The sequence below is a fragment of the Narcine bancroftii genome, chromosome 4 (genome assembly GCF_036971445.1).
Source record: "Narcine bancroftii isolate sNarBan1 chromosome 4, sNarBan1.hap1, whole genome shotgun sequence".
Taxonomy (NCBI): Eukaryota; Metazoa; Chordata; class Chondrichthyes; order Torpediniformes; family Narcinidae; genus Narcine; species Narcine bancroftii.
This window is the reverse complement of record NC_091472.1, coordinates 104,555,634-104,583,388: the sequence shown is the minus strand read 5'-3', so window position 1 is coordinate 104,583,388 and position 27,755 is coordinate 104,555,634. Positions and strand designations below refer to the sequence as shown.

The 27,755-nt window shown below is 45.7% G+C and overlaps 2 protein-coding genes across 28 annotated transcripts in view; one reads left to right on the top strand and one right to left on the bottom strand.

Annotated features, from left to right (window-relative positions):
- The window catches only part of syne1b (spectrin repeat containing, nuclear envelope 1b), a 665,691-nt gene that overhangs the window by 397,938 nt on the left and 239,998 nt on the right, over nt 1–27,755 (top strand). For 15 of the 17 annotated variants that reach the window (XM_069932310.1, XM_069932313.1, XM_069932309.1 and 12 more), the window contains 7 exons: nt 1,947–2,099; nt 4,523–4,705; nt 9,979–10,116; nt 13,232–13,417; nt 16,110–16,232; nt 20,398–20,580; nt 21,849–21,992. In XM_069932310.1, coding sequence (XP_069788411.1) covers nt 1,947–2,099; nt 4,523–4,705; nt 9,979–10,116; nt 13,232–13,417; nt 16,110–16,232; nt 20,398–20,580; nt 21,849–21,992 — 1,110 coding nt within the window. Of the gene's footprint in view, nt 1–1,946; nt 2,100–4,522; nt 4,706–9,978; nt 10,117–13,231; nt 13,418–16,109; nt 16,233–17,965; nt 18,070–20,397; nt 20,581–21,848; nt 21,993–24,101; nt 24,418–27,755 lie in introns of those variants that run through there. The other 2 variants (XM_069932315.1, XM_069932316.1) reach the window with 2 other exon arrangements.
- On the bottom strand, nt 203–24,727 carry LOC138760939 (uncharacterized). Of its 11 annotated transcripts, none has more exons than XR_011355981.1 (7): nt 24,521–24,711; nt 23,425–24,111; nt 23,145–23,333; nt 17,696–18,795; nt 16,802–16,951; nt 9,123–9,165; nt 206–275 (listed from the first exon to the last, which is right to left on the bottom strand). XR_011355981.1 is itself a non-coding variant. In XM_069932327.1 (3 exons), exons 2-3 carry the CDS (start codon nt 23,934–23,936, stop codon nt 23,165–23,167), a joined length of 681 nt encoding a protein of 226 aa, XP_069788428.1. In that variant the 5' UTR covers nt 23,937–24,111; nt 24,521–24,711; the 3' UTR covers nt 20,786–23,164. The 11 variants fall into 11 exon arrangements, 1 of the variants encoding a protein (XP_069788428.1); XR_011355976.1 differs by lacking the exon at nt 206–275 and adding an exon at nt 6,859–7,978 and having other exon boundaries at nt 24,684–24,727; XR_011355983.1 differs by lacking the exon at nt 206–275 and adding an exon at nt 6,859–7,978 and having other exon boundaries at nt 16,802–16,924; nt 17,026–18,795.

The following is a 27,755-nucleotide window of genomic DNA, read 5'->3' as shown; positions in this document are numbered from 1 at the left end:
AAAGGATCAGCCATGTAATCCTTCTCAGGGTTGCTTCCAGTCTATTTGCATTAGTCTTCAAACAAGGTGACCAAACATGCAGATTGAGCTCCAGATATGGTTTCACCATTACCCAACACAACTGAAGCACCAGCCTCCCAACATTTCATTCAATTCCTTTCATAGTAAAAGATTCTGTTGACTTTCCAAATTACTTATTGTACCTGCCTTTTGTGATTCCCTGTGTATCAGGGCTTTGTAATCTTCCACCAAATCGATAAGTGGACTTTTCATTCCTGGAAAAGTACATAATTTCACATCGTCTCATAATTTTCCCGCTCAGTAACACATCCGTATCCCCATGTGTCCTATTACCTTCATAAACTGTATTCAGTGTATTTAGTAACCATATTTTAGTTTCCTTCATCCCAGTAATTTACAGAAGTTGTTTAAAAGCTGAGAACCCAGTACCAATCTCTGTGACGCACTCCTTGTTACATCTCGCCAAAGAGGAAAGACTCATTTATACCCACCCTTTGTTTCCTGTTAATTATTGCTCTGGGGCAATCTATTACCTCTTCCATCATGGATGTTTATTTTACACCATGGCCTTTGATGCAGTACCTTACTAAATATCTCTGGAAGTTTAAGTACAGAACATAAATTGGTTCCCTTCTACCTACATCATGTTACTTCTTCAAAACAACTCCATTAAAACATCTAGACAAAATCACGTGTTTTGAATGTTTCAATTTAAATTTAGACATACAGCACGCGTAACAGACCATTTTGGCCCATGAGCCCGTGCCGGCCAATTTACGCCCAATAGACCTACAACCAAAGGTTCAATTTTGAACAGTGGGAGGAGAGCAGAGCCACTGGGGAAGACCCATGCAGACATAGGGAGAACGTACAAGCTCCTTACAGACAGCACGGGATTCAACTCCGGTCTTGATCACTGGCGCTGTAAAGGTGTTGCTCTGACAGCAACACCGCCCGTGTCACCCCAAAGTACATTTCTCAGGGTGTGGGTTCCAAAAGTATTTGAGTGGATTGCTGATGAGCAAGACCAAATACGAGAGCTATGGGGAAAGACCTGGGAAATAAGACTATCCCTTCACATCTTCAAAGGTTCCTTTTACTGTTGTGTAATATGCATGATTTACCTCAGCTTTTGCCAGCCAAGCAAAGATTCGCATTGAATATTGCCAGGGCCCTAATAATAAGAGAAAGAGGGCCCATTTATGGACTATTATCACAATCTTAAGAATGAGGGTTGTTTTGAAACTTTGGTGCTGCGCTGTCCACCTCCAACTAGTTGTCACTTCATTCCTATAGGTTAACTTTTAACCTTGCTTAGTGGTAGGGGGGGTTTTGATTTTATTATTTTTTTTATTTTGGGTTTTTTTTGTGTAGTTAATTATATTCCTTAATATGATTGGGCTCTGCATTTTTCTTTATCATGAAAAGATTTTTGTAATTTTTATTTCTTTTGAATCTTATAGCACAATATTACAACTGTACTGTTTAAGTATTTATAATATATAATATAAACAACAATAAAAAGAAAGAGAAGCAAAAGAGAATCCATTCAGAGACACTGAGTGTCTGTAGCTTCACCTCCAGTGCTCCTGCAGCCTCTCAGACTCCAGTCCATTGGCAATCGGAGCTCTAGATCCGACCCTCCGATATGATCAGATCAGATTGCTTATACAGGTGAACTGGACTGAAAGGAACTCCCAGTGCTTCCAACACGGGAAAACGGTCCTCCTTGAAATCCATTTGATTTGGTTGAACAGAATTTGTAGGTTTCCTGCTGGCCTCACAATTTACCCCTGTTACTCAGCCACACCTTGGCACAATCAGCCACTGCTCATCTCGGGGTGGGGGAAGGGAAGGTAAAATAGGAAGGTTGGTTCAGGCTAATTTGAAATTGACTTGTGATTCTCAATGCTCTTGCTCTTCAGGTCAATGCAAAAGAAGGGGAGGCTCAGCAAATGAGAGCAGCGACCCTGGACTTTAACTGCAGGATGCAGCAAATCTCTGACGGACTGCATGATATTTCCAGAAGACTGAAAGAGAAAGGAACTGATATTGTACAAGCCAAGATTGAGCAGAAGGTGAGAGAAATGTGCTATCTAGTACTAATACATTTTAATATTGGAGACATTGATTGGAAATTTCATTTCCCTGCACTTGATCCATAATCCCTCTAAACATTTCCTATCCATGCACCTGTCTAGCTGTCTTTCCGATGTTGTGATTGTACCTGCCTCCATCAATTCCCCTGACAGCTTGTTCCACCTTCTGACTACCATTTGTGTGGGGGGAAAATGCACCTCAGGTCCCTTTTAAATCTTTCCCCTTGCACCTTAACTCTATGCCCTCTAGTTTTAGATTCTCTACCCCTGGGAAAAAGACTATGATTACTATGAGTTCCTTTTTATTTCTCTTTTTCCAAGTGAAACATTAGACAGCCAGTCCTCTCCTCTTGCATGAACCACAAGGGCTTTGACAAGGCTGTCTTCCAAACAGGCTTGCCAGCTTGTCCTGTTCCAGTCCCAGCTAATTCTGCTGGTTGTAACACTGCTAAGTCATCTCTCGCTCTCTCTCAAAGAGAAAGCCTGTTTGACTCTCTCTGGTTGCAAAACCACATGACAACAGCAAGCTCTCTTCCAGACAGCAGAGGCTCCAGCATGCTCTTTCATTTGTTGCCTTTTGTAAACAACAATCCATTAGTGAAGTTTCTTGAGCACTCTTCAAAGTTCTTGCAAAAGTTGTGTAGCCAATATGTCTAACATGGGGCAGAGCTCTAGTATTTAAAGTAAGATCTGTTTTAAAGTGTTTGTAAGTGACCTACTCTAACAAACCTTTCCCAATTTATCTCCAAAAAACATATCTATCTCTCTCTCTCTCCATATATATATCTCTGTCACAACTGATTCCCCACTGCCCTGTCTAAAAATGACAGAGATTTGCAGGTGCCCAGGTGAAGAAATATCTTCTCACTTAAGGGAGAAACTGGACCAGCCACATAAAACTGGTGCTACACGACCACATCAGAGGTTGGCTATCCTGCAATTACTTCCTGTTCCCTCTCCCTCCCCAAAGCTGCAAAGTGACTGAATGATGCTCTATATCACCCATGAAACTCAATATGATATAGTGTGCAGCAGCTGATTTGGTGGATACCCCATCCACTCCTCTGAAGATTATTGTCCTCCACTGCAGTTACTTGCTTCAGGCAGCACCTCCCAAACTCAAGACCTCCTCTGCGAAGAAGGAAATGGTGGCCCAGCAACACCAGCTCCTTCAGGCCCCCCCCCCCCCCCCGCGAGTCTGACACCATGTCGACAGACAAACACATTGTTGTTCCTTTTCATTACTGGATGGATCCGAATCCTGGAACTTCCCAAGCAGTTCAAGAAGCCACTCCTTGAAAAGATTTAATACATTTTAATAAATCCATCATTGTTTCAGTTTTATAAAATATCAAATTGAAGTGGACCGAGCGACTGCATGCTTAGATGGGCTGAATCTCCGCCCCAGTCATCCTACATAACCCTTAATTCCCCTATTCATCAAAAATCTACCCATCTGCGTTTCACATACATTCATTGAGGCTTCTTTGGGCAGAGAATTCCACAGAATCACTACTTCCTGGAAGAGGCTGTTCCTTTTCAGCTGTTTTAAATCTACACCCTTGAGTCTTGACTCTCTTGTCCCTCGTTCTATTCTCACCTACCAGTGGAAACAACCAGCCCCCTTGTGTGGCTTTAGGTCAAAAGCTTTTAATCCAGAGTTTTCTACCGCTGAACCAACACCTGAGATTAAATCTAAATGAGGTTTGAGAAATAAATTTGCTGTGCACAATATGTTCCCATTTCAGACTTAAAGGAATTTGTTGAAGATACAGAGACAGAATGTGGTTTATCAGGGGTTAAAGTATTGAGTATAGGAGTTGGGATTTTATGGTGAATTTGTATTAGACATTGCTGAGGCTAAATTTTGGAGTATTGTATGCAGGTTCCGTCACCCTACTACAAGAAAGGTATCAATAAAATTGAAAGAGTCCAGAGAAGATCAGCCTGAGCTGAGTTACAGGGCAAAGGTTAAACAGGTTTTGACCTTTATTCCCTGAAGTGTCAAAGAAATAGGGGAGATGTGATGAAGATGTACAAAATTATGAAGGATGGAGTAAATGCAAGCAATTTGTTTTCCACTGAGGTTGGGTGAGACAAGAATTGGAGGACATGGGTAAAGGGTAAAAGTTCAAATGTTTAAAAGGAACATTTAGTGAATTTCATCAGGTAGGGGGTGGCAAGAGTGTAGAATGAGTTGCAGGCAGAGGTGGTGAATGTGGGCTCCATTTTGACATTTAAAATAAATTTGGATAGGTACATGGATGGAAGGGGTATGGAGGGCTATGGTCCAGTACAGGTCAATGGGACAGGGCAGAATAATAGCTTGCCACAGCCAAGATGGCTGAATGCCCTCTTTCTGAGTGTTCTGTGCCGATGGGCTTGTTATATTTCTTTTGCAGAGGCTTTGGGACGTGCTTGACAGCTGCAATGTGAAGCTTGTGGAACTTGATGCCACAATCCAAGATTTCACTGAGCAGAACCCTCAGCAGAGCAAACGCCTAACAGATGACATGACAAAACTGTCCAGCCTCTATCAGCAGGTCTTTCGCGAGACCGACTATAGAGCCTCCAAACTCAACAAGGTAAGCAGTGCTAGTCCTGCACATAGTTCACTGGGAGGTTTATCAGGCTTCATAGTGTTGTTTCAGATTTTTGTAACAACCCATTTCCATTTTTCCTGCAAAATACCTATAAAGCTAGCGTAACCTGCTAAAATTGAATAGACTTGTATTTCGATAGCAACAGAAAATTAAATTTTAAATTACAATTTTAATTCAGAGATACAGACTTCCACCCCACACCTCCCAAATATACCCATGTGACCAATTGACTTACCAACCCTATATGGATTTGGAACGTGGGAGTAAACTGGAGAACTCAGAGAAAACCCACAGGTCGCCAGGAGAACAAACAAACACCTTACAGACAACTGGCGCTGTAATAGTGTGGCACTAATTATGGTGCTCAAAAGGTGATTTGTTCATTTGCTTGAGAAAATTAAAGGAATTAATAGGATAGATGAAGAAAATTTCTCATGTGGGACAAATTCAGAAACAATGAGGCAAAAGCTTAAAGTTAAGGATGGGTCATTTTATGTAATAACACCAAACACTTTTTCATAGAAATCTGCTCAATGTTTCTTCTCAAGTTGAGTCAAATGGAAATTTCGAAACTGAGGTCGATGTGGTAAATGCAAGTTTCCATGGAAATGTATTTTCCTCTGTTGGCCTGTAAAGAGGGGCCATCTGTCCAACACCACTCTCAAGATGAGAAGCAAAAGAGAGTCCCTTCGGAGTCATTGAGCGCCCGTGGATCCCACTTCCTCCTCCGATGACACCACATGCTGGATGGCCTCCTGTCTGGTCAGGTGATGAACTCGAACTCCAGGTATCTGAGTCACCCTCCTCGGCCCCTGGTTTCCACCCTCTAGACAATCAGGAAGCTGTCAGTGCTCGAGGCCATTTGGGAGTCCTACTTGCCGTCGGCAACCTCTCAGATCCCAGTTCTGGCAGCCAGTAGGTTGCAGACTGGTGTGAGGCCTTCAGCCACCAAGCTGCTTGCTGGTCCACTGTTGAGGCCTCCTACTTTGCAGGTCTTCTGCCAGGCTTTTCCTCTTTGGCTCTAGTGTCATGTGCCAGTCCACTCCCTGCCACCCCACCCCAGAGTCTACAACTTTCAGGTCTGGGGATATAGCTGTAAGCACTGCCATTTTGGTCCTTGACTCTTCATTATCAAAAGTAAATTGTCACCAGCCCCATTTCTACAATGTAAACTTGCATGGGACCTTTGAGTGGAATGGCTGGATAATAGGACCCCCATGGATTAGAGCTGGAAGCCCATGTTTCCCATCCCTGCTCCTCCCGGGTCTGCAGCCATGGCAGTACTGCTACTTGACGACAGATATATATTAAAGGTTTTGGATCCAGGGGAATTAATTGGGATAGAGACTGAATTGTTGAATTGAATGGTGGAATATGTTTGACCAGCTCCAGGGACCATTCACATTCCTGTGTTCCTTTGATCCCAATTCCTTGTCTCTCATGGTGTCTCTCCATGGCTTCATCCCATCCCTCCACACTCAACCTGCAAACTGTCATTGTGTCTCATCATCTCATCAATTTTCTGGGTTTCCTGTGATGCTGATGGGGCCTTGTATTCATTCATTCAGGCTTATTTAAGGTCATATGTCTGTAAGTAATCCAGTCAATGTAATATTTTTGTAGGGAAAGAAACAGCAAAATGAATCAACTTCACAAAATAACGTTTCTCAAGTGTATGACCTTGTTCCCAGTGGTAGATTCCCATCATATACAGAATTGGTTGATGGCTAAAGATAACTACAAAGGTGAAAAGTGTGATTAAAGATGTACCCAGTATTAAAGGTGACAAGTTGTGTGGGGAACAGTATCAGGTTTGGTGGGTTCACAGAAAGACAAGTCTGGACACAAGTGTCACAATCAAAAATAACTTTATTGAACACGTGGGAATCAATCAGGGGAAGACGGCAAATGATATGTAATCGCTCTCACTACTTAATAACTATATAGGCATTCATATCAGACCCGCCTATCCTCTACACCAGTGGTTCCCAACCATTTTTATGCCCCGCACCCCTTAAAGTAATAATTTATTTAAAAATAAAGGTGAAGGTGACCAAAACAAATTTGTATAATTAATTTTTAATAATATATAAACAAAAATGAGACATTTGGAAAAGACAAAATATCACAACAAATTAAAAGTTGCATAAACAAAAAAAATTAAATTTTCATCCATGCATGAAATTTCTTTAAAAAAATTAATGTTCAAATGTTCATAAGCCAATTTAAATTTAATTACTTTTTTGTTCCTGTTTATTGCTTGAGTTTTTCAAAACGTGGCACTTTGTTGCTGATACCAATCCGCACGTCTGCCTGTGCACCCAAGCGATTTCCAGATTTTGTTTTGATTGACAAAAGGGCCCTCAATCCAGACTCGCATAAGTATGTCGTCGCGAATGGGATGAGCAGTTTGTGCTTTTTCACAAAGTCTTGGAAACATGTCCATTGCCAAACACCAATATTGTTCCAAAGTTTTGCTTTCAAACTGCATTTCAAGAACATGATTTGTGCGCAGTTCAATAAGATCTTCCTTCAGCTCTTCTTCATTCGACATATTATCCAAATTGAAGGAGTATGGATTTAAAAAAAAAACTGAAATGTTATCTCGCACCCCCTGGAATGCTATCTCGCACCCCTAGTTTGGAAACCCTGCTCTACACGGTGTGAGACTAAAACTATTAACAGTGTAAACAGGCACATTGCCTGCAAGAGTCCTCAATACCAGTGGTTGCTTACCGTACCACACTCTCCCGCACATGTACACATTCAGACAGGGACTTCCAAACACACTCGCTATTTCCTGTGCAGCTTTCTGCAAGCACTGATCTATCTGCAGTGTCCACAGTAGTGGCCTGGCATGGAGCAATGTTCATGGCTTGGACCAAGAAGCAGAGAGAGCGAACTGTCGCAAGTGCTGGAGTTTATATTGTTCTGAGCTGGGCGTCTGGCCAATGAAGATGCTAAATCATTCAAATGAGCCATTGGTAAGGTGAGCACTAAAGGGTGGCTGGAGTCCAACCTTAATTGGCAGGTGATGCAACTCCCGACTAGGTTCCACAGTCTATCATTAGTGGAATGCTATTACAGCAGCAGTGTCTGGGTTCAAATCAGCTGCTGTTTGTATGGTGTTTGTACATTCTCCCTGTGATCTGCGTAGGTTTCCTCCAGGTGCTCTGGTTTTCATGTTAGATGTTAATTGGCCATTTGGGTGGCTTGGGCTCATGGGCTTGAAGGACCTATTACCGTGCTAAATCCCTAATAAAATAAAATTGGTGAAAGCCAAGACTTAAATTTACTTCACAAAATTCAGCTAAAATGCTGTCATTAGGTGCATAGTGAGATCAGGTATGATAACATTGAACTTTAAACACTGTTAATGGACACTTAAAGGGATATTATTAAGATTAGTTAAGAGTAAAACATAAAGACAAGTTGTTGTCCACCTTGGTCTTCTCCATTATCAGGATGAGAACCAACACAAACTAGCAAAGTAACATTTCATTAAGCCAACCTTGTCGAGCTATAAATTTGTAATTCTGCAATGGGTTATACATGGATTGAGAGATTGGTTAAAAACTTGGTAATTGCAGTTTAATGTAGGAAATGTCAGGTTGTGAACTTCGATGTGAGGAAACAAAAGGAGAATTTCCATCGAAATGGGAAGAGAGTTAACAAGTGAATGAAATTCAAAGGGACCAAGGAGGCCCAGTTCATTCAGACAGCTTCAACAGGTAGTTATGAAGGCAAATGACATGTTTGCCTTCACTATGAAGGGATTAGAATTTAAGGTAGGAATGTTTTGTTGTGGTTGTACAGAATGCTGGCAAGGACACACCTGGAATACCATGATAATGGATAGTAGCATTGGAGACAGTCCAGATTCCTGGAATGGGAGGTTGTCTGATCAAGAAAGACGAGACTGTTTAACTCTGTATTCCTTAGTTTCGAAGAATGAGGGTCGACAAAGGGAGGCATGGTTAACACAGCAGATAGCACTATGCTATTACAACACCTGCGACCTGGCTTCTCTGTATTAAATTTGTTCATTGCTAGGAGTGGTGATGGAGGCTGGTACAATAGGGACATTCAAAAGACTCTTAGAAAGGCACATAGATGTAAGAAAAATATGTGTTATGGGTGTGAGGTAGGAAAGGATTGTTGAGTAGGTTTACATAGGTTGGCAGAACATTGTGGGCTGAAGGGCCTGTACTGTAATGTTCTACATACCTGAAACCTGCATACTTAAGCCCCATATTAGTGTTCAACCCGATACAGTAGCTCAGAATAATAGGGTGAAGTGTTCAGGGACATTCTGGGCCTTGGTGTGCTCTACGTCGATACCCCTCTCCCCTCTTAAAAGATTGCAGGGGGATGGGGGTTACTTGAAAGCAGCTCTTACCAGGTTTCACTCTTTAATCATCTTTGGAGATCCATTGTTGCACCTTGAAGGGAAAAGATGAGTAGATTCTGAGTTGGGAGTGGTGGCAAAAGTTAATATAATTTTAAATGTAACTTAATATGTTTTTCATGATGGGATGAAAATTGGAGAGGGAAACATTCCAGAGAGCACTTTAGTTACAAGGAACAGGATGTTTAAAGGATGCAGTTTAACTAAGGAGGAATAAAGTGTGGAGTCAACAGAAGCTGAGCAATTGTTTTGGTGTCTGTAGCTGAGGTGCAAGTCCAAGATGCAGAGGGTCCTGACGTCGAGGTGCTAATCACAACTCCTGTTAATGGGTACAGTGCCAACATTCAGTTCAACACTGTCCGTACCCCAAAGGTGACACAGTGTTAAAAACCAGACCACAGTCAGTGGCTTCAGCAAAGGAGAGAAGGCAGACAGGAAGTCACCACCAAAGAAAATTCTCTTGTCTTGAAATTTGACAGTCTGGTTAATGGTTCCAGTGTCAGAGAGGTTGATCTTCCCAATTCTTCCTTTTAATGTACATCCTCTAAAAATTCCAATTCATGTAAAACTTTGTCAGCTGAACCCTGTGTTTTACAAAGTTTGGCTGTTGATACTGTGTGGAATTCTGGCCATTGTTCCAAGCTATTCCCTCTTCTTTGTCAGGCCTGAAGCAGGGATTGGACCTGAAATGATGACTGCCTGTTTCCTCCATAGATGCTGCCAGTCTCATGGAGTTCCTTCAGTGGCTTGTTTTTTATTGCTCCAGATTCTATCATCTGTGATAGAACTCATCTCTTGTGAACCCATCCTTCTAATCTTCCTTGTCCTCTCCCATTGATCTCCGCAGGCAGCTTCCCAATTGGAGGAATTCCATGAGATGCTTGACTTTGTACTGAAGTGGGTGGAGAAAGCAAGGAACCTTGGCCACAGTGACATCATCTGGGAATCTGCGGTTCAGCTCAATGACCAGCTGATGATCCACCAGGTTGGACCTACGCACCTCCATGTTGTTTATATCATTATGGCCACAGGGCAGTAAGACCCGTGCAGATCTGCCAGCACCTCTTGGTGTAACATCGGGGCCAGCCAAGATAGCGCACAGTTAATCGCACCTGATACAATTCACATTGGCTTTATAAATGCAAGATTTAGGAGCAGGAATACATTGTGGAGCCTCCTGAATCTGCTCCATCGTTCATTAAGGTTATAGCTCCTCTGATTATAACCTCAACCCTGCATTCCAGTCTCTCCACAGTAAGGAGATGCTTCTAGAAATTTAGCCACCCCTACTTCAAAGATATCCAGAGAGTCTGCTTTCACCAGCTTTCAAAGAAGAGATTTCCAAACATTTGAAAGAAAAAAATACTTCATCTCTCTTGAGTAGTAACCCCTATTTTTGACAGTGACTTTACCTGATGCGCCACTCCAATTATGCTGTCACAGAGTCACATAGTGTGGAAGCAGGCCCTTTGGCCCAGCTTGCCAACGTTGACCAAAACATCCCACCCACACTAGTCCCATATGCCTGCATTTGGCCCATATCCCTCTAAACCCATCCCAACCATGTATACGTCCAATTTGTTTTTAAACATTGCTCTCAGTCTTGATGACTGACATTACCAACCAATTCACTTCCAGTAAGGGTGAAAAGAACGACAACAGCCACACTTCAGCAAATCTTTCTGTCTCTGTCATACTGGGTCAAATACAACCAAGCAACATGCAGCTGGTAATAGCTATGTAACTTTGCCTGATTCATAAATATGTCCAGGTGCCAATGCAGCTCCAGTTCATAACATTATATTAAGAAAACCTCGAGTGGCATTGCATCCATCCATGTGGCACCACTTGAAACTATGTAGCTAATATCAGTCCTCGAAGTAGACCTCTTTTGCCATGAGATAGGTCTGGACAGTTGCATCTTCCTTCCTCTATCTTAATGGCATAAGTGGAGTGTTGTCATTGTCACTGTATTCAGGTGCAAACCACACTTTATGCCTTTGAAATGTTCACACATCTTGACAAGACAATGATGCCTTTTAAAGTGATGCAGAGATGAGGGTCTTCAGTTCTGAGATGATAGAACATTGAAATGTTGTTCTAAAAGGAGGGAAGGTTGGCTGGTGGGCGGTCCTGGGGGCGTCGTCAATGCCTGGCTCCTCCTCCAATACCACGCACTCCGCCCCCTGGAGCTTCGAGGTTCCTTCCCTCATCTCTACTCCCCCCTATGTCTTCTCGTCCCCCCCCCGATGTCTTCGCGTCGTCCGTTTCCCCCACCCGAAAAAAATTAAAAAAATAAAAGGAAGGAAGGTTAAGGGAGGTGTCCCAAATTAGGAGATTTTCGCAGGAAATACATAAACCATCTCAATTGGCAGGAGTTTGGTAACCAAAGGATTCAAGAACAGAGAAGAGGATCCTCAACCCCATTCCCCCCACTCATGCAACACACACACACACATACATAACACACACACATATACCCACACATATACCCACATATATACACACACGCACTCACACAAGCGCACACTCGCATGCACAGATACACACACACACATCTACACACAGATACATACACAGACATACACACACAGATACGCACACACTCACTCACATATACAGATACACACACAGTCACTCTCACACACACACACACACACACCCCACTTTTAATCATGACCTAGATTGAACTGCATGAAAGGTGTGTGGAAGCAGATGCCATAGTGATTTTCAAAAGGAAACTAGATTGATAATTACAAAAAGAAATTTGGAGAGAGAACAGAAGAGTGTGATCAAACCAACAAATGTTTCAACATTGGCAAATTGAGGACACTCGCAATTGGAGGAACAGGTTGTATTCCATCTCAACACTCTTCATCCAGACAGCATCAATATCAACCTCCTATTTCCGTTAGCTCCCCCCCACTGGTTTCACTCTTTCCCTACCCCTCTCTCTCCTTTCCTTCAGCTTCCCACCCCCTTCCCTTCCTTCTATCAGAGAGCCACCCTTCCTGACACTCTGTCCCCTTTCCTTATCAATTATCAGCTTCTTTCTCTTCTACCCTCCCACATATGACCTCTTACTTGTTGGCCTTTACTCCTCTTCCTTCCTCTTCCTCCCTTCTCTCCTCCACCTTCCCCACCTACCTGTTTTTCCATATTGCTGACAAAAGGCTGAGTCCCATAAGGTCAACTGCCTTTTACTTCCTATGGGTGCTGCATGACATGCTGAGTTTCTCCAGCACATTTGTCTGCTCAATTTGACCCCAGGATTTCTTTACGTTCAAACAGTCATTGTTGTCTGAAAATGCTGATACACAAATAGCATTGAGCAAGAAGGAGAAAAGGACAATTAAAGGTAATATTTGAATGGAGGAAACTTCTAAGAAAATGTGACTCCTGTCTGAGGCAGGGGAAGACTTGAGAGGTAAACATGATGGAGTTGGAACTGGAAGTGCTACCTTGGCCTGGAACCAATTGAAGGAAGTCATTCAGCACCAGTTTCTTTCAACAGAGGTATCGATGCATGAGATCCTTCTGATGGGAAACATGCAACCATTCCCAGCCTTTCCACTTTATCATCCCTTTGGGACAAGATTGCAAAAATTCTAAATGGAGGCAACTTCAGGCGTCACTCTGGTGCAGGCTCGGAGGTGAGAGGAGGTCTAGGCAGTATCTAAGGAATGATCTGGCAATGATCTTTGCACAGATAAAGCTGTGACTCATCTGCCATAGGTATGTGAGTTTACTGTCATACCTGTAAGTGGAATGTAGAAATGCACCAAAATTTTTACTTGCTTCAGCCACACAGGTCCATAATAAATTTCACACCATTTCCAGAAGTTATATATTGACTGTAAAGGATATTAGACATACTGAAGCCAGGGGAAAATGTGTTTAAATACAAACCTATCTTTCACAGATGGAACTCATTTAATTTTTATGAGTTATTACTGAATGTGCTATTCTCTACAAGCCATGGCTGATTGCATTTGGACCTGGTTTTGGGAAGCTCACAATAATTTTAGCATGCATCAGTCTAAGTCTTTTTTTTCCCCCTTCAACAATCACCCCCCCCGCTCCCAACCACTTCTTTCCAGGCTACTCTCCGAGAATCTGAGGAAATCCAGAGTGACCTGCAGGCCATGAGTGAGAAGTTGGACAGTATCAATGATGTGTATCAGACAGCAGCCATGACCCAGCGGGTGAGCAATCTCCACCAGCAGACAGAAGAGCTCCAGCAACTTGCACGAACCCGTGTGCAAAGCCTGCAAGATGCAGCCAAGGTAAGCTGGTCCTTTGATTTATTACCAGGATGCTCGATAAAATGAGAATGAGCAGGAACAAGATCAAATTACTGCTTCATTCAGCAAAGCCACCTAACACAGCAGTGTGACAAATTAACACAAAAGGAAAGCTGAGTATGCACATTTGAGAAAGGATGTTGGATTTGATTCCCATCTAGATTTATTTTTGGGAAACATCATACTGAATTATAAAGTCTTACAAGTTGGAATAGCCCCTTTGGCCCATCTTGTCCATGCTGACCAAGCTGGCTTGCTGGACTAGTCCCATTTGCCTCCATTGAGTCAATATTGTTCTTGATTGAGAGTTAATCATTTTGTAATTAATTTTATTTTCCAGTCCAGGAATATTATACCTTATTAGGAAAAGTGTGGTAGATTTTCATCCTTCAAATTTAAGATGTAGTCTGATTTTAAAGATTAAAATGTCTATTTTCCTGATCACATACCAAGGGTATGGGAAATCCATTGGTGGCCTCCTGTTCATTCCAATCATACTCTCTTTCAGTATAGGTATTGAACTCTTTAGTGAAGTGAGTATTAACTTCTTTCAATTTATGACCAGTATAAGGTAACCTTACAATGTGTTCATCATTCAGTTAAGTTTATCTTTGAGAATAATATCATACAATTAAAAATCCACAGCACAGATTAATTTTTCACACTCTAGTTTGATGCCATAATGTGATGGAGAGGAAAGGAATGCCTAGAAATATCATAATCAGCCCTCTCATATCTAGTTTTGCTTTTGTTGTTTTGGAGGTTGGAAGAGAGCGGGGGTGGGGGGGTGGGTGGAATTATATTTGAATGAAACTGGTGTTAATAAAGACCCGATAATATCTCATTTATCCAGACATAGTCAGTTAATTGGTCATTAGTTGTTTATAGAGTACCTTTAAATAATAAAATTCCCCAACACATTACACGGAGCTTTACAAACTAATTTTGACTTGCCACCCAAGAAGATAGATGTTTGAAGGGATATTGAGGGAGGAAATTAAAATGATTGTTGTAGTAATTACAAGATAGAGAAGCACTGCATTACATAATTTTGTGGGAAGGATGATGGAATCTGAGTTACGTTAATTTTTAAAATTTACTTAATTTATAAGTAAGAGGCCCTTCCATCTCATGAGCCTGTGCCATCCAATTACACCCATGTGACCAATCAAACTCCTAATCTCGTACATCTTTGGAATGTGGGAGGAAACCAAAGCACCCGGAGGAAACGCATGCAGACATGCAGAGAATATTCAAGCTCCTTACAGAATGCGCCAAATTTGAACCTGGGTCACTGGCTCAATAATAATGTTGCACTAACCACCACACTAACCATGCCATGCCCAAAGTTACCTCTGTTAACCACAACAACATGTGAGATTAATAGAAGTGATATTGACTGTGGAGCTGTGGGGGAAAGAGGGCAAAGCAAGTTGAATATATGGCCATTGTTAATTTTCATCATAACTTGCTGATTGTACATGTGAGAAAATGGGAAGACCACCTGACACTTGATGAAGGACAGGCCCAAAATGTCGACTGCCTTTTGTTTCCTTTGCATGCTGTGAGACCTACTAAGTTTTTCGAGCACTTGTATGTACTTCAGCAGCTTACATTTCATGATGACTTGCCACATTGGTTTGCTACTGAATGGTTCAGAATAGTCTGGGTACATTGTTATTGGCTTCATTGTCTTCCATTGTTCCCTGCTTCTCTTTGAGATGGTGCTAGGGGAATTCTAAGGTTTAACTCAGACCGTTGAAAACAGCATAGCCTGTGGAATGGGGTTGGGAGGGATGGCAGAGGATACTGTGGATGCATTTAACACTGGGGTAAGACAAGTGCAGACATTGTGGAGAATGGTCAATAAGAGAACAGAAAGAAATGGGAAGAATGATGTCGTGGATGAATTTGTAAACAGGAATGAGAAACTTAGTGTTGGGACACGACTGAGCCAAGAATAGCTCATGAATAATTTGGGCATAGACTTGGTGTGAGCTAGAATACTAGCAGAAGTGCTCCCATTTATGAAGGATGGGAAGAAAGCCAGTTGAGTACTGGAACAAGAAAACAAACTGCGAGCGGAACACTGCAGGTCTCAAAAAGAGGTTACCATCTCAAACCCAAGGCTCTGACCCAAAATGTCGACCAATCTCTTTCTCCCACAGATGCTGCTCGGCCTACTGAGTTCCTCCAGCAGATGGTTATTTTTAGTTCCTCTTCTAGCATCTGCAGTCTCTCATATCTCCTGGGAACTGGAGTAGTTGGCCATAGAGAAAAGAGTGACATGATTGAGAGTTTAAGCAAATGATGAGCTGAATCAGGGATGGAGGCAGTTGATGTTACGTGGGCAGAAGTCCAGGTGCACTACCTTGATCCTGAGAGGGTAGGGGAGAATATTATTGAATGCCTATAAAATTGGTCCACTCAATTCTATCAAAATCTGCTGGAAGGCTTCAATGGGAGATTGCAATCCAAAATACTCTGGTTTTGTCCCATTTTTTTATATCTCCAGGTCTGATTTTTTTTTTCCCTGACCTGTTCTAACCTTGTTCTAGCTTTCTGTCCATGTTGGGAAGGATTGATTGTACAAACCTATCACTGAAAAATGAGAAGCAATGGCAAAGTGACATTATTATGACGTTTGCATTAACCAACTTTGTGCATCTCACAGGATATGGAGCAGTTTGAGACCGAGGTGAAAAGCCTGCAAGTAGTGGTGAGGCAGGCCCATGTTACTTTAACTTCTCCTGAGCTCGCTCGCCTGTGCCTTAAGGAGCAACTCTTCCAAAGACAGGTAACAGAAAACAACAGTACAGCACAGATGAAAGACATCACACTTGTGCTTGTGTAGGTTCTTCAAAAGAGCCATTGTTGGTCACATAGCCCCGCTCTTGCACCACCGCCCTGGAAATTGTCCTTCCTGAAAGGATTTATTCAACTCCATTTGATTATTATTGAATCTAAACCAGTGGTTCTCAACCTTTTTCCACTCACATACCTACCACTTTAAGTATTTCCTATGCTATTGGTGCACTATGATTAGTAAGGGATTGCTTAAGGTGGTATGTGGGTGGAAAGAAAAAGTTTGAAAAGTTTTAATCATCCCTAATTGACTCGTTATGTGCACAGTTTCATAACTCCAATGACAATTTTTCTCAAGCAAAATATTTCAGTAACAATTGGGTCTAAGGCAGTGATTCTCAACCTTCCCTTCCCACTCACATACCACCTTAAGCAATCCCTTACTAATCACCGATGGCATAGGGATGACTTAAAGTGGTATGTGAGTGGAAAGAAAAAGGTTGAGAACCACTGATCTAGACATTTCAGATCAATCATGACTGCCTAAAAAACAAAAATTACCTTTGTATCCATTGCTTTTTGATGGATGGTTCTCCATGATCTTTCATTCCTGGCATTATTACCAATGGAAACAATCTATTCCAGTCTTTCTTAACCTGGGTCTGTGGGTTTGTTCTTGATGGTCTGCAGTGATGCGACAGACACATTTTACTGTAAAAACAAAGTTGTAAATTTGATGAAATCAGTGAAAATTTAAAAAAAAATCTCAGCAAAAGAAAATGAACATTGAGCTCGCCAGTCCTGCTCTGCCTCTCTCACTCTGCCGCTGATGGTCCGTGGGTTTGTTACAGGCGGTCCTCAGGACGAAGGAATATACTTAAAAGATGGTCTGTGGATGAAAAGAGCTTGAGAACCTCTGATCTACTTTATTCAAATCATCCATAATAATGGACATTGTGACATCTTTGGAAACACCCAGCAGGTCAGACAACATCTACAGAAAGAGGAACAGAGTCAATGCTTCATGTTGGAGATCTTGAAGTCATCGACTTGAAGGGATTATCTTGTCTCTCTTTCTGACTGTTCCAGTCATTCTTGTGTCTTCTGTTTTTATTTCAGATTTCTAGTGTTTGCAAGTTTTGGATTTTAAATTATCATGAAATCTTCCCAAGATTTCCTTTCTAAGGACAACAATCATTGAATCTTTCATTTCACTGAAGGACTGAGGTTGCTTGTCAAAAGAAAAATATCAAAGAAATCTCTCTTTTGAGACTTGAATCCATAATATTTTGATTCACGGCAATATTGTTACCAGCTGAGTAAGATTGACCTTTCTGTACATGCCACTGCTCAATCATCAAAACTAGTTGGTAGACATGACAGTTGATGGGGTTTTCACCAATTTGTATGGCTACAGCACCCATCAACAAAGCGAGGTATGGATATGTGACTTGCCTCTTTGGCATGAAACATGATGTTTCTGGACCAGACCATTTTCCACCTATGTAAACACAACACGCCTTGCCTTTGGTCCCATCAGTGCACATGGTTGGGTGGAACTCCTAAGATGGAACCTCCTCATATCACAATGAGTAGGATCTATTCATGGCATAGGTGTGCTATTGTGACCTGCCAACCAGAATGTCAGTGTGCACTGCAGATCACACTTGGGTAGGAGATCGATCCATTCTGCCGTTGACTGCTTTTTCCTTCAAGGGGCCCACTTCAAATTCCACTGGTTTTAAGGCATTTAAATCAAGTCAAGTTTATTATCATCTGACTGTACATATTTCTTTGGCTTGGCTTCGCGGACGAAGATTTATGGAGGGGTATGTCCACGTCTGCTGCAGGCTCGTTGGTGACTGACAAGTCCGATGCGGGACAGGCAGGCACGGTTGCAGCGGTTGCAAGGGAAAATTGGTTGGTTGGGGTTGGGTTTTTCTTCCTTTGTCTTTTGTCAGTGAGGTGGGCTCTGCGGTCTTCTTCAAAGAAGGTTGCTGCCCGCCGAACTGTGAGGTGCCAAGATGTACGGTTGGAGGCGATATCAGCCCACTGGCGGTGGTCAATGTGGCAGGTACCGAGATTTCTTTAAGCAGTCCTTGTACCTCTTCTTTGGTGCGCCTCTGTCTCGGTGGCCAGTAGAGAGCTCGCCATATAACACGATCTTGGGAAGGCGATGGTCCTCCATTCTGGAGATGTGACCCACCCAGGGTAGTTTGGTCTTCAGCAGCGTGGATTCGATGCTTGCAGACTCTGCCAGCTCGAGTACTTCGATGTTGGTGATGAAGTCACTCCAATGAATGTTGAGGATGGAGCAGAGACAGCGCTGATGGAAGCGTTCTAGGAGTCGTAGGTGATGATGCGTAGCCGAACAGGAGCGTGGGTATGACAACGGCTCTGTACACGCTGATCTTTGTGTGTTTCTTCAGGTGGTTGTTTTTCCAGACTCTTTTGTGTAGTCTTCCAAAGGCGCTATTTGCCTTGAGTCACATATTTGTCTCTGCTGGGACCAAGGAAAGCTGCCTCAGGACCTTCGTGATGCCATCATCATCACCCTGTACAAAAACAAAGGTGAGAAATCAGACTGCTGAAACTACAGGGGCATCACGCTGCTCTCCATTGCAGGCAAAATCTTCGCTAGGATTCTCCTTAATAGACTAATACCTAGTGTCGCCGAAAATGTCCTCCCAGAATCACAGTGTGGCTTTCGTGCAAAAAGAGGAACTACTGACATGGTCTTTGCCCTCAGACAGCTCCAAGGAAAGTGCAGAGAACAAAACAAAGGACTCTACATCACCTTTGCTGACCTCACCAAAGCCTTCGACACCGTGAGCAGGAAAGGGCTTTGGCAAATACTAGAGCGCCTCGGATGCCCCCCCAAGTTCCTCAACATGGTTATCCAACTGCACGAAAACCAACAAGGTCGGGTCAGATACAGCAATGAGATCTCCGAATCCTTCTCCATTGACAACGGCGTGAAGCAAGGCTGCGTCCTTGCACCAACCTCTTTATTATCTTCTTCAGCATGATGCTGAAACAAGCCATGAAAGACCTCAACAATGAAGACGCTGTTTACATCCGGTACCGCACGGATGGCAGTCTCTTCAATCTGAGGCGCCTGCAAGCTCACACCACGACACAAGAGCAACTTGTCCGTGAACTACTCTTTGTAGACAATGCCGCTTTAGTTGCCCATTCAGAGCCAGCTCTCCAGCGCATGACGTCCTGTTTTTGCGGAAACTGACAAAATGTTTGGCCTGGAAGTCAACCTGAAGAAAACTGAGGTCCTCCATCAGCCAGCTCCCCACCATGACTACCAGCCCCCCCACATCTCCATCGGGCACACAAAACTCAAAACGGTCAACCAGTTTACCTATCTCGGCTGCACCATTTCATCGGATGCAAGGATCGACAACGAGATAGACAACAGACTCACCAAGGCAAATAGTGCCTTTGGAATACTACACAAAAGAGTCTGGAAAAACAACCACCTGAAGAGACTGTACATATACACCACACGAAAGTGTTTCTCCAGGCCACAGTGCACACACATACATACACAGCTCATAATACTCACTATACAGTACATAACGAGATCATATAAAATTAATATATATAAATATTTTGAATAATTTACTCATTTCATTTTGAGACCCAAGGTTCATCAATCTCACAGCCTGCGGAAAGAAGCAATTTGCCAGCCTGGTAGTCCTGATTTTGATGCTCCTGTATTTCCCCTCTTTGATGGTAGTGGGTCAAAGATGCTGTGTGTTGGAAGGAATGTTCTCAATCATTTTTTAAGTCCTATTTAAGCAATTCCCCTGATGACTAACATCAATGGATGAAATGGAGCCATTTTAATGGTCATCTCTCTTCACTTCTGGCCCAATGCTTTGCAGCTACCATACCAGACAGATACAGCCCGTCAGGACACGCTCAGTTGTGCTGTAAAATGGCAGGATGTCCAGGGATTCCTTGGGAACTCTGTTCCAACCCAGCACTGTCCAAATTCAGTCTTCCAAAATGAGTGAAGATGTCAGTGGACATAAAGGCCCAGTATTCTGAATGTGAAAGGTTTGGGATTCCAATAGAAACTTGGCATCATTCTACGTTTTTTGACCAATCTGGACTGACAATGTTTTTTTTTGTTTGACTAGAGATTGTTGGCTGACATGGAGGGATTCAAGCAGAAAGTACAGGTTGTGCAGAAGCATCAGGCTGCCCTGCGAATTCCAGAAGAAACAGTCACCAACCTGTCCATCTGCCAGACTGCACTGAGGCTGCAAGAAGAAGCCAGTCGCCTGCAACACATTGCCATCCAGCAATGTAACATCTTACAGGTGGGCTTCGGAGGACATGGTCTATGTCTGCAATGTAGGTAACATTCTGCAGGTGGGCTCAGTCAGGTGTGGGTGTGTATCTGCAGTGTAACATCCTAAAGGTGGCCTTGGTGAGGTGTGGTCCATGTCTGTACTGCAACATTCTACAGGTGGGCTGCAGTGCTAGGTGAGTGATGCTACCTGATGACACAGCTTGTTTACTGCTGTGTTACCCACCCCCTTCTCCTCCATGGTACAGTGGCTGCTCTGCAGCTACTCACCATGACCTCATCTGCAGCACTCAACAGCCCATATGGCCCATTATCCATTGCACAAGGACAGCCAACAGTTGAGTATAGGACCATCTCCAATTAATCTTTGTGCTACTCCATGGATGATGGAATGGATCAGCATCATTGGTGGTCCTTCCACTAAGCCACAGTAATTGTGGAGGTAAGGAAGAACAAAGATCTATTTTTAGTGTTTTAGTCAGGCTCAGTGCCACTGCTTCAGGAACAGTTCAAGTTTATTGTCATCTGACTGTACATATACAACCAGACAAAATAGCATTTCTCCACACCACAGTGCACCCATATGCACACATAGAGTACATAATAATCACAAGTGAATATAAAGATAGAATATAAAATAAATATTTTTTGGAATAATTTACTGGGTTACAGGACACCATTCATCAATCACACAGGGAACGGGAAGAAGCTATTTCCCAGCCTGGCCATCCTGGCTTTGATGCTCCTGATGGTAGTGGGTGAAAGATACTGTGTGATGAACGAAGAGGGTCCTCAATAATTCTTTGAGCCCTATTTAAACAATGCTCTTGGTGAATGTAATCAATAGAGAAAAGGGAGATACCAGTGATCTACTTGGCCGTTTTGATGATCTTCTGCAATGACTTCCTGTCTGATGCTTTGTAGTAACTATACCACACAATTAGCTAGTTATATACAAGAAATTATGGACTTTTCAACAGTATGTCTCAAGGACGATCACTTAAGAAATGGTCAACTTAACTCCCCAATAGCTGGGATTCTTCACTGTCAAAGATTGATCTCTCCCAGCAATGGAAGCAAACGACTGCGAGTCATCGGTTAAATAAATGCCACTCTCGCAGCGAATATTACTGCTTCAGTTGCAATCATTGTCTTGCAAGATTTGATTTCCACGAGACTACAACTGAAATGAATTTTAAAATACATCCTTTATGTTTGCTGCTGGGAAATGTTTGTCCCATAATAAGTGATGATTTTGCTTTTAATGTTGCACTGCAGGAGGCAGTGATTCAGTATGAACAGTATGAACAGGAGATGAGGCACCTTCAGCAACTGATTGAAAGGGCACACCGTGATATCCAGGAGAGGCCCGTGTCTACCAGCAACATCCAGCAGCTGCAGGCCCAGATCTCTAGACATGAGGTAAATACAAGGATAAACCTGCATGCTATTTGGCAGACACCTTGAGAGGACAGTTCAACAGTGTTTACAAAACTTGCACCTCCCAAAGTGTACCAAATTAAGCCAGTGCATGTCTGGTGCCATGTTTGTCTGACTGTCCAAGAATGCTTCACGACTGATTTTTCTAGAAAATTTACAGAAAATATAAGCATGGAAAAATTTCATAAATATTAATGACCATAGGTCCAGGTGGAGTAAGAAAAATTATAGCCCTAGATGCTGCCATTTGGCCTGTCTTACTTGTGCTGCAAGGCTAACTGTGTCTCATCCACATAGAGCTAAATACATAACATTTGTCAACTTTTGCCTGCTGTAAAGGCACACAAAGAGGCACTGCCAGCTCGGTGCTCCCATCAATAAGAGAAAGCAAGCGAGTCCCTTCAGAGACATAGAGCGTCCGTAGATTGGCCTCCTGTGCTCCCATAACCTTTGTAACCAACAACACTGTCCATTCCAGTGGTAAACCTTAAGCCCTGCTTGGCATCAGCACCCTCACGAATCCCAGTCCCTGGTTCCCTGCAGCCAGTCCCTAGCAGCCAACATGTGAGTTCTTCAGCCGTCAAGCCCCTCGCTGCCCCACCGACATGGCCTCCTACCATAAACAGTCCTCTCAACCATGCCTCTCCCTCTTGGTAGGGTGGGGAGGGCATGTCCTTCTCTCTGGAGCCCTATGTTGGTCCATTGCTCCCCTGTTCTTTAATGGAAACACTGAGCAGGCTAGACAGCATGGAAAGTTAATGTTTCAGGTTGAAGTCGCTTCACTGGTCAGGAACATGCCTGGGCAAAGGTTGGAATCAGCCAATCTGTGTGCAATTTTGCAGACTGCTCCAGATTCACGACGAATGGACATGATGTGATTGATACCTTAACACTCCTAACAATTGAGGGAAAGTCCATTTCAATTGAAATTAATTTAATTACATGTTGTCTCAAAACATCCTTGTTTTACACAAAAAATATATATTTGTTATTTAAGGGTCATGTTCAGTTTGAAGTCATAACTTTTAGTTCCTTACTTATTAATTTATTTCCTATTTTAACTTCTATATCACAACATTGATTCCTCCATGTCACTGGTTGAATAGACGTGCAGTTAAACAAGACCTAGATCACCTGTAGTTATCCTGGATTATTCAAACAGCCCTGCAGTCGGGGTGCTCCGTGAACCACGTGGCACAGTCTGGACCATGGAAACTGGGAAGTTGCTGTAATGACTCCCTCAATAAGCACAAGGAGTTCCTCCTCATTCCACCATAGCCATTTAATGCCCGGGTTTCGTCGTTGCCAAAGCGTCCTTCCGTGCTGCAAATTGTAGTGAGATTTATTTTAGGAGAATCAAAAGAAATGCATTTTATTTTGGGGAAACACTGCAATTTCGAGCAAAAGAACATACTGCTGGAGGAAGTCCTTGGGTCCAATAGCATCATCAGTGGGAGAAAAAGAATGGCCAACGTCCATCAAAGCCCACCGTGCAGCGGATTTCGGGACCGGTGATGGGGGAGAGAAAGAGAAGCGGGGCTCCCGAGGGGCCTCGGGCGCTGACACCGTCCAGATCGTGTCGGGGGCCGAGAGGCAGGCCGGTGGAAGGAGCGCAGGGGACTGGTGAACCAAGGCTGGAGGTTCCAGGTTCCTTTTTGTTCCCACGCACCAAATCTCTCGTTTGCCCGTAAAGACGCACGCAGAGGCGCCACTAGCCAACGTCGAAATAAGAGCAGCAAGAGGGAGTCCCTTCGGAGACATCGTGGATCCCACCACCTCCTCCTCCGATGTCCTTGGGCAACCAAGCCCCACGCTGCCCAGGAGTGACATCCCTTCTTTCTCTGCGGGATCCGATGCCGCCAGACCCAGTGGATTGGCAGCCTGGGACGTGCCAAGTTGCTTGATTTTGCCACTATATTGGTTCATTCTCCATCCCTGGGCGTTTATATTTCCTGGGTTGTCTTCCAAGCAAATTGAAAACCAAACCCTGCTGCAGCAGGGAATCAAAACGCTGGCCGGAGTGGGCAGATCAGACGGCCTCTTTGGAAGGAGGGGCGAAGCCCACAGTTGACGGCGGCTCCCTCATCTCTCCGCTCTTCCCCTGTTTGAAAACAATGGACCATTTCAGCCGCGCAAAGCTCGTCGCAGCTGCACGGACCCCTGGCGAGAGCGCTGCGCCGGCCTGAGTGGGGAAGTCGCCCGACACGACCGCCCGGAGCACATCAGCGGGGGACGAGGGTGAATGAGCCGAGGGGAGGTGCACGCCGGGCGTGGGAAGCCGTGGCCTGAGAAGTGACGCTGAGCGGCTGTCGCGGGAGGAGTGCGAGGGCCAGCCTTCTGTGCCCCGAGCCGGGCTGTGTGCGGGCCTCCCAATCAGTGCGAGCTCGGGTCCAGGGACGGAGGCGGGGTGAGGACTCCACGCTGCCGGCTCTGCCCCTGCCCGCATCTGGGGGCGAGCGGTCAGCCCACTGCACCGTTAACTTTCCACCTTTGCCCAGGGACAGGCGCACCTTGCAGTCGAGTCAAAATCAAAGGAAGGAAGTGGGCGGCAGGCGCGACGGGGCTGTGCAGAACAAGGGGCACCGCGGCGTCTCTCCGCGGCTAACTCCTATGGTGGATATTCCCCGCAAACCTCGGCGCCCACACGGTGATCTGAGCCGTGGCCTTTCTCACCGGCCTCTGGGTGACTGAACTGGCTCTCCGCCCCTGTTCCAGAGGGAGGGAGGGAGGTGGACGGAGTTTGAGTTCAACCGTTTCCTGTTCCGTGCAGTGCAGACTGCCACCCTAGGTGGTGGGGTTTCAACTCCTGTGGTCGTATTTTCGTGTTATCCCCCTCCTTCCCACCTCCAACCTTTCCTCCCATTGCCCCCGCCGCCCTTTTCTCACTCTCCCCACCACCCTTTCCTCTCTTCCCAAAAACCTTCCTTCTCTCTCTCTTCCCCAAACCCTTCTCTCCCCATCACCCTTCCTTCTCTCTCCCGTCCATCACCCTTCTCTCTCCCTCCCACCACCCTTCCCTCTCCCCCAAAACCCTCCCCTCTCCCCCAAAACCCTCCCCTCTCCCCCGAAACCCTTCCCTCTCCCCCAAAACCCTCCCCTCTCCCCCAAAACCCTTCCCTCTCCCCCAAAACCCTTCTCTCTCCCCCAAAACCCTTCCCTCCCCCCCAAAACCCTTCCCTCTCCCCCAAAACCCTTCCCTCTCCCCCAAAACCCTTCCCTCTCCCCCAAAACTCTTCCCTCTCCCCCAAAACCCTTCCCTCTCCCCAAAACCCTTCCCACTCCCCCAAAACCCTTCCCCTCCCCCCAAAACCCTTCCCTCTCCCCCAAAACCCATCCCCCCCCCCAAAACCCTTCCCTCTCCCCCAAAACCCTTCCCACCCCCCCAAAACCCTTCCCTCTCCCCCAAAACCCTTCCCTCTCCCCCAAAACCCTTCCCTCTCCCCCAAAACCCTTCCCTCTCCCCCAAAACCCTTCCCTCTCCCCCAAAACCCTTCCCTCTCCCCAAAACCCTTCCCTCTCCCCCAAAACCCTTCCCTCTCCCCCAAAACCCTTCCCTCTCCCCCAAAACCCTCCCTCTCCCCCAAAACCCTTCCCTCTCCCCCAAAACCCTTCCCTCTCCCCCAAAACCCTTCCCTCTCCCCCAAAACCCTTCCCTCTCCCCCAAAACCCTTCCCTCTCCCCCAAAACCCTCCCTCTCCCCCAAAACCCTTCCCTCTCCCCCAAACCCTTCTCTCCCCATCACCCTTCCTTCTCTCTCCCGTCCATCACCCTTCTCTCTCCCTCCCACCACCCTTCCCTCTCCCCCAAAACCCTCCCCTCTCCCCCAAAACCCTCCCCTCTCCCCCAAAACCCTCCCCTCTCCCCAAAACCCTCCCCTCCCCCCAAACCCTCCCCTCACCCCCCAAACCCTCCCCTCTCCCCCCCAAACCCCCCCCTCTCCCCCAAACCCCTCCCCTCTCCCCCAAAACCCCTCCCCTCTCCCCCAAAACCCTCCCCTCTCCCCCAAAACCCTCCCCCACCCCCCAACCCTCCCCTCCCCCCCAAAACCCTCCCCTCCCCCCAAACCCCTCCCCTCTCCCCCAAAACCCTCCCCCCTCCCCCCAAAACCCTCCCCTCACCCCAAACCCCTCCCCCTCCCCCAAAACCCTCCCCTCACCCCAAACCCCCCCATCACCCCAAAACCCTCCCCCTCCCCCAAACCCCCCCTCTCCCCCAAAACCCTCCCCTCTCCCCCAAAACCCTCCCCCCTCCCCAAAACCCTCCCCTCTCCCCCAAACCCCCCCTCTCCCCCAAAACCCTCCCCTCTCCCCCAAAACCCTCCCCTCTCCCCCAAAACCCTCCCCTCTCCCCCAAAACCCTCCCCTCTCCCCCAAAACCCTTCCCTCTCCCCCAAAACCCTTCTCTCTCCCCCAAAACCCTTCCCTCTCCCCCAAAACCCTTCCCTCTCCCCCAAAACCCTTCCCTCTCCCCCAAAACCCTTCCCTCTCCCCCAAAACCCTTCCCTCTCCCCCAAAACCCTTCCCTCCCCCCAAAACCCTTCCCTCTCCCCCAAAACCCTTCCCTCTCCCCCAAAACCCTTCCCACTCCCCCAAAACCCTTCCCTCTCCCCCAAAACCCATCCCTCTCCCCCAAAACCCTTCCCTCTCCCCCAAAACCCTTCCCTCTCCCCCAAAACCCTTCCCTCTCCCCCAAAACCCTTCCCTCCCCCCAAAACCCTTCCCTCTCCCCCAAAACCCTTCCCTCTCCCCCAAAACCCTTCCCTCTCCCCCAAAACCCTTCCCTCTCCCCCAAAACCCTTCCCTCTCCCCCAAAACCCTTCCCTCTCCCCCAAAACCCTCCCTCTCCCCCAAAACCCTCCCTCTCCCCCAAAACCCTTCCCTCTCCCCCAAAACCCTTCCCTCTCCCCCAAAACCCTTCCCTCTCCCCCAAAACCCTTCCCTCTCCCAAAACCCTTCCCTCTCCCAAAACCCTTCCCTCTCCCAAAACCCTTCCCTCTCCCAAAACCCTTCCCTCTCCCAAAACCCTTCCCTCTCCCAAAACCCTTCCCTCTCCCAAAACCCTTCCCTCTCCCCCAAAACCCTTCCCTCTCCCCCAAAACCCTTCCCTCTCCCCCAAAACCCTTCCCTCTCCCCCAAAACCCTTCCCTCTCCGCCAAAACCCTTCCCTCTCCCCAAAACCCTTCCCACTCCCCCAAAACCCTTCCCACTCCCCCAAAACCCTTCCCACTCCCCCAAAACCCTTCCCACTCCCCAAAACCCTTCCCACTCCCCCCAAAACCCTTCCCACTCCCCCAAAACCCTTCCCACTCCCCCAAAACCCTTCCCACTCCCCCAAAACCCTTCCACTCCCCAAAACCCTTCCCTCTCCCCAAAACCCTTCCCACTCCCCCAAAACCCTTCCCTCCCCCAAAACCCTTCCCTCTCCCCCAAAACCCTTCCCTCTCCCCCAAAACCCTTCCCTCTCCCCCAAAACCCTTCCCTCTCCCCCAAAACCCTTCCCTCTCCCCCAAAACCCTTCCCTCTCCCCAAAACCCTTCCCTCACCCCCAAAACCCTTCCCTCTCCCCCAAAACCCTTCCCTCTCCCCAAAACCCTTCCCTCTCCCCCAAAACCCTTCCCTCTCCCCCAAAACCCTTCCCTCTCCCCCAAAACCCTTCCCTCTCCCCCAAAACCCTTCCCTCTCCCCCAAAACCCTTCCCTCTCCCCCAAAACCCTTCCCTCTCCCCCAAAACCCTTCCCTCTCCCCC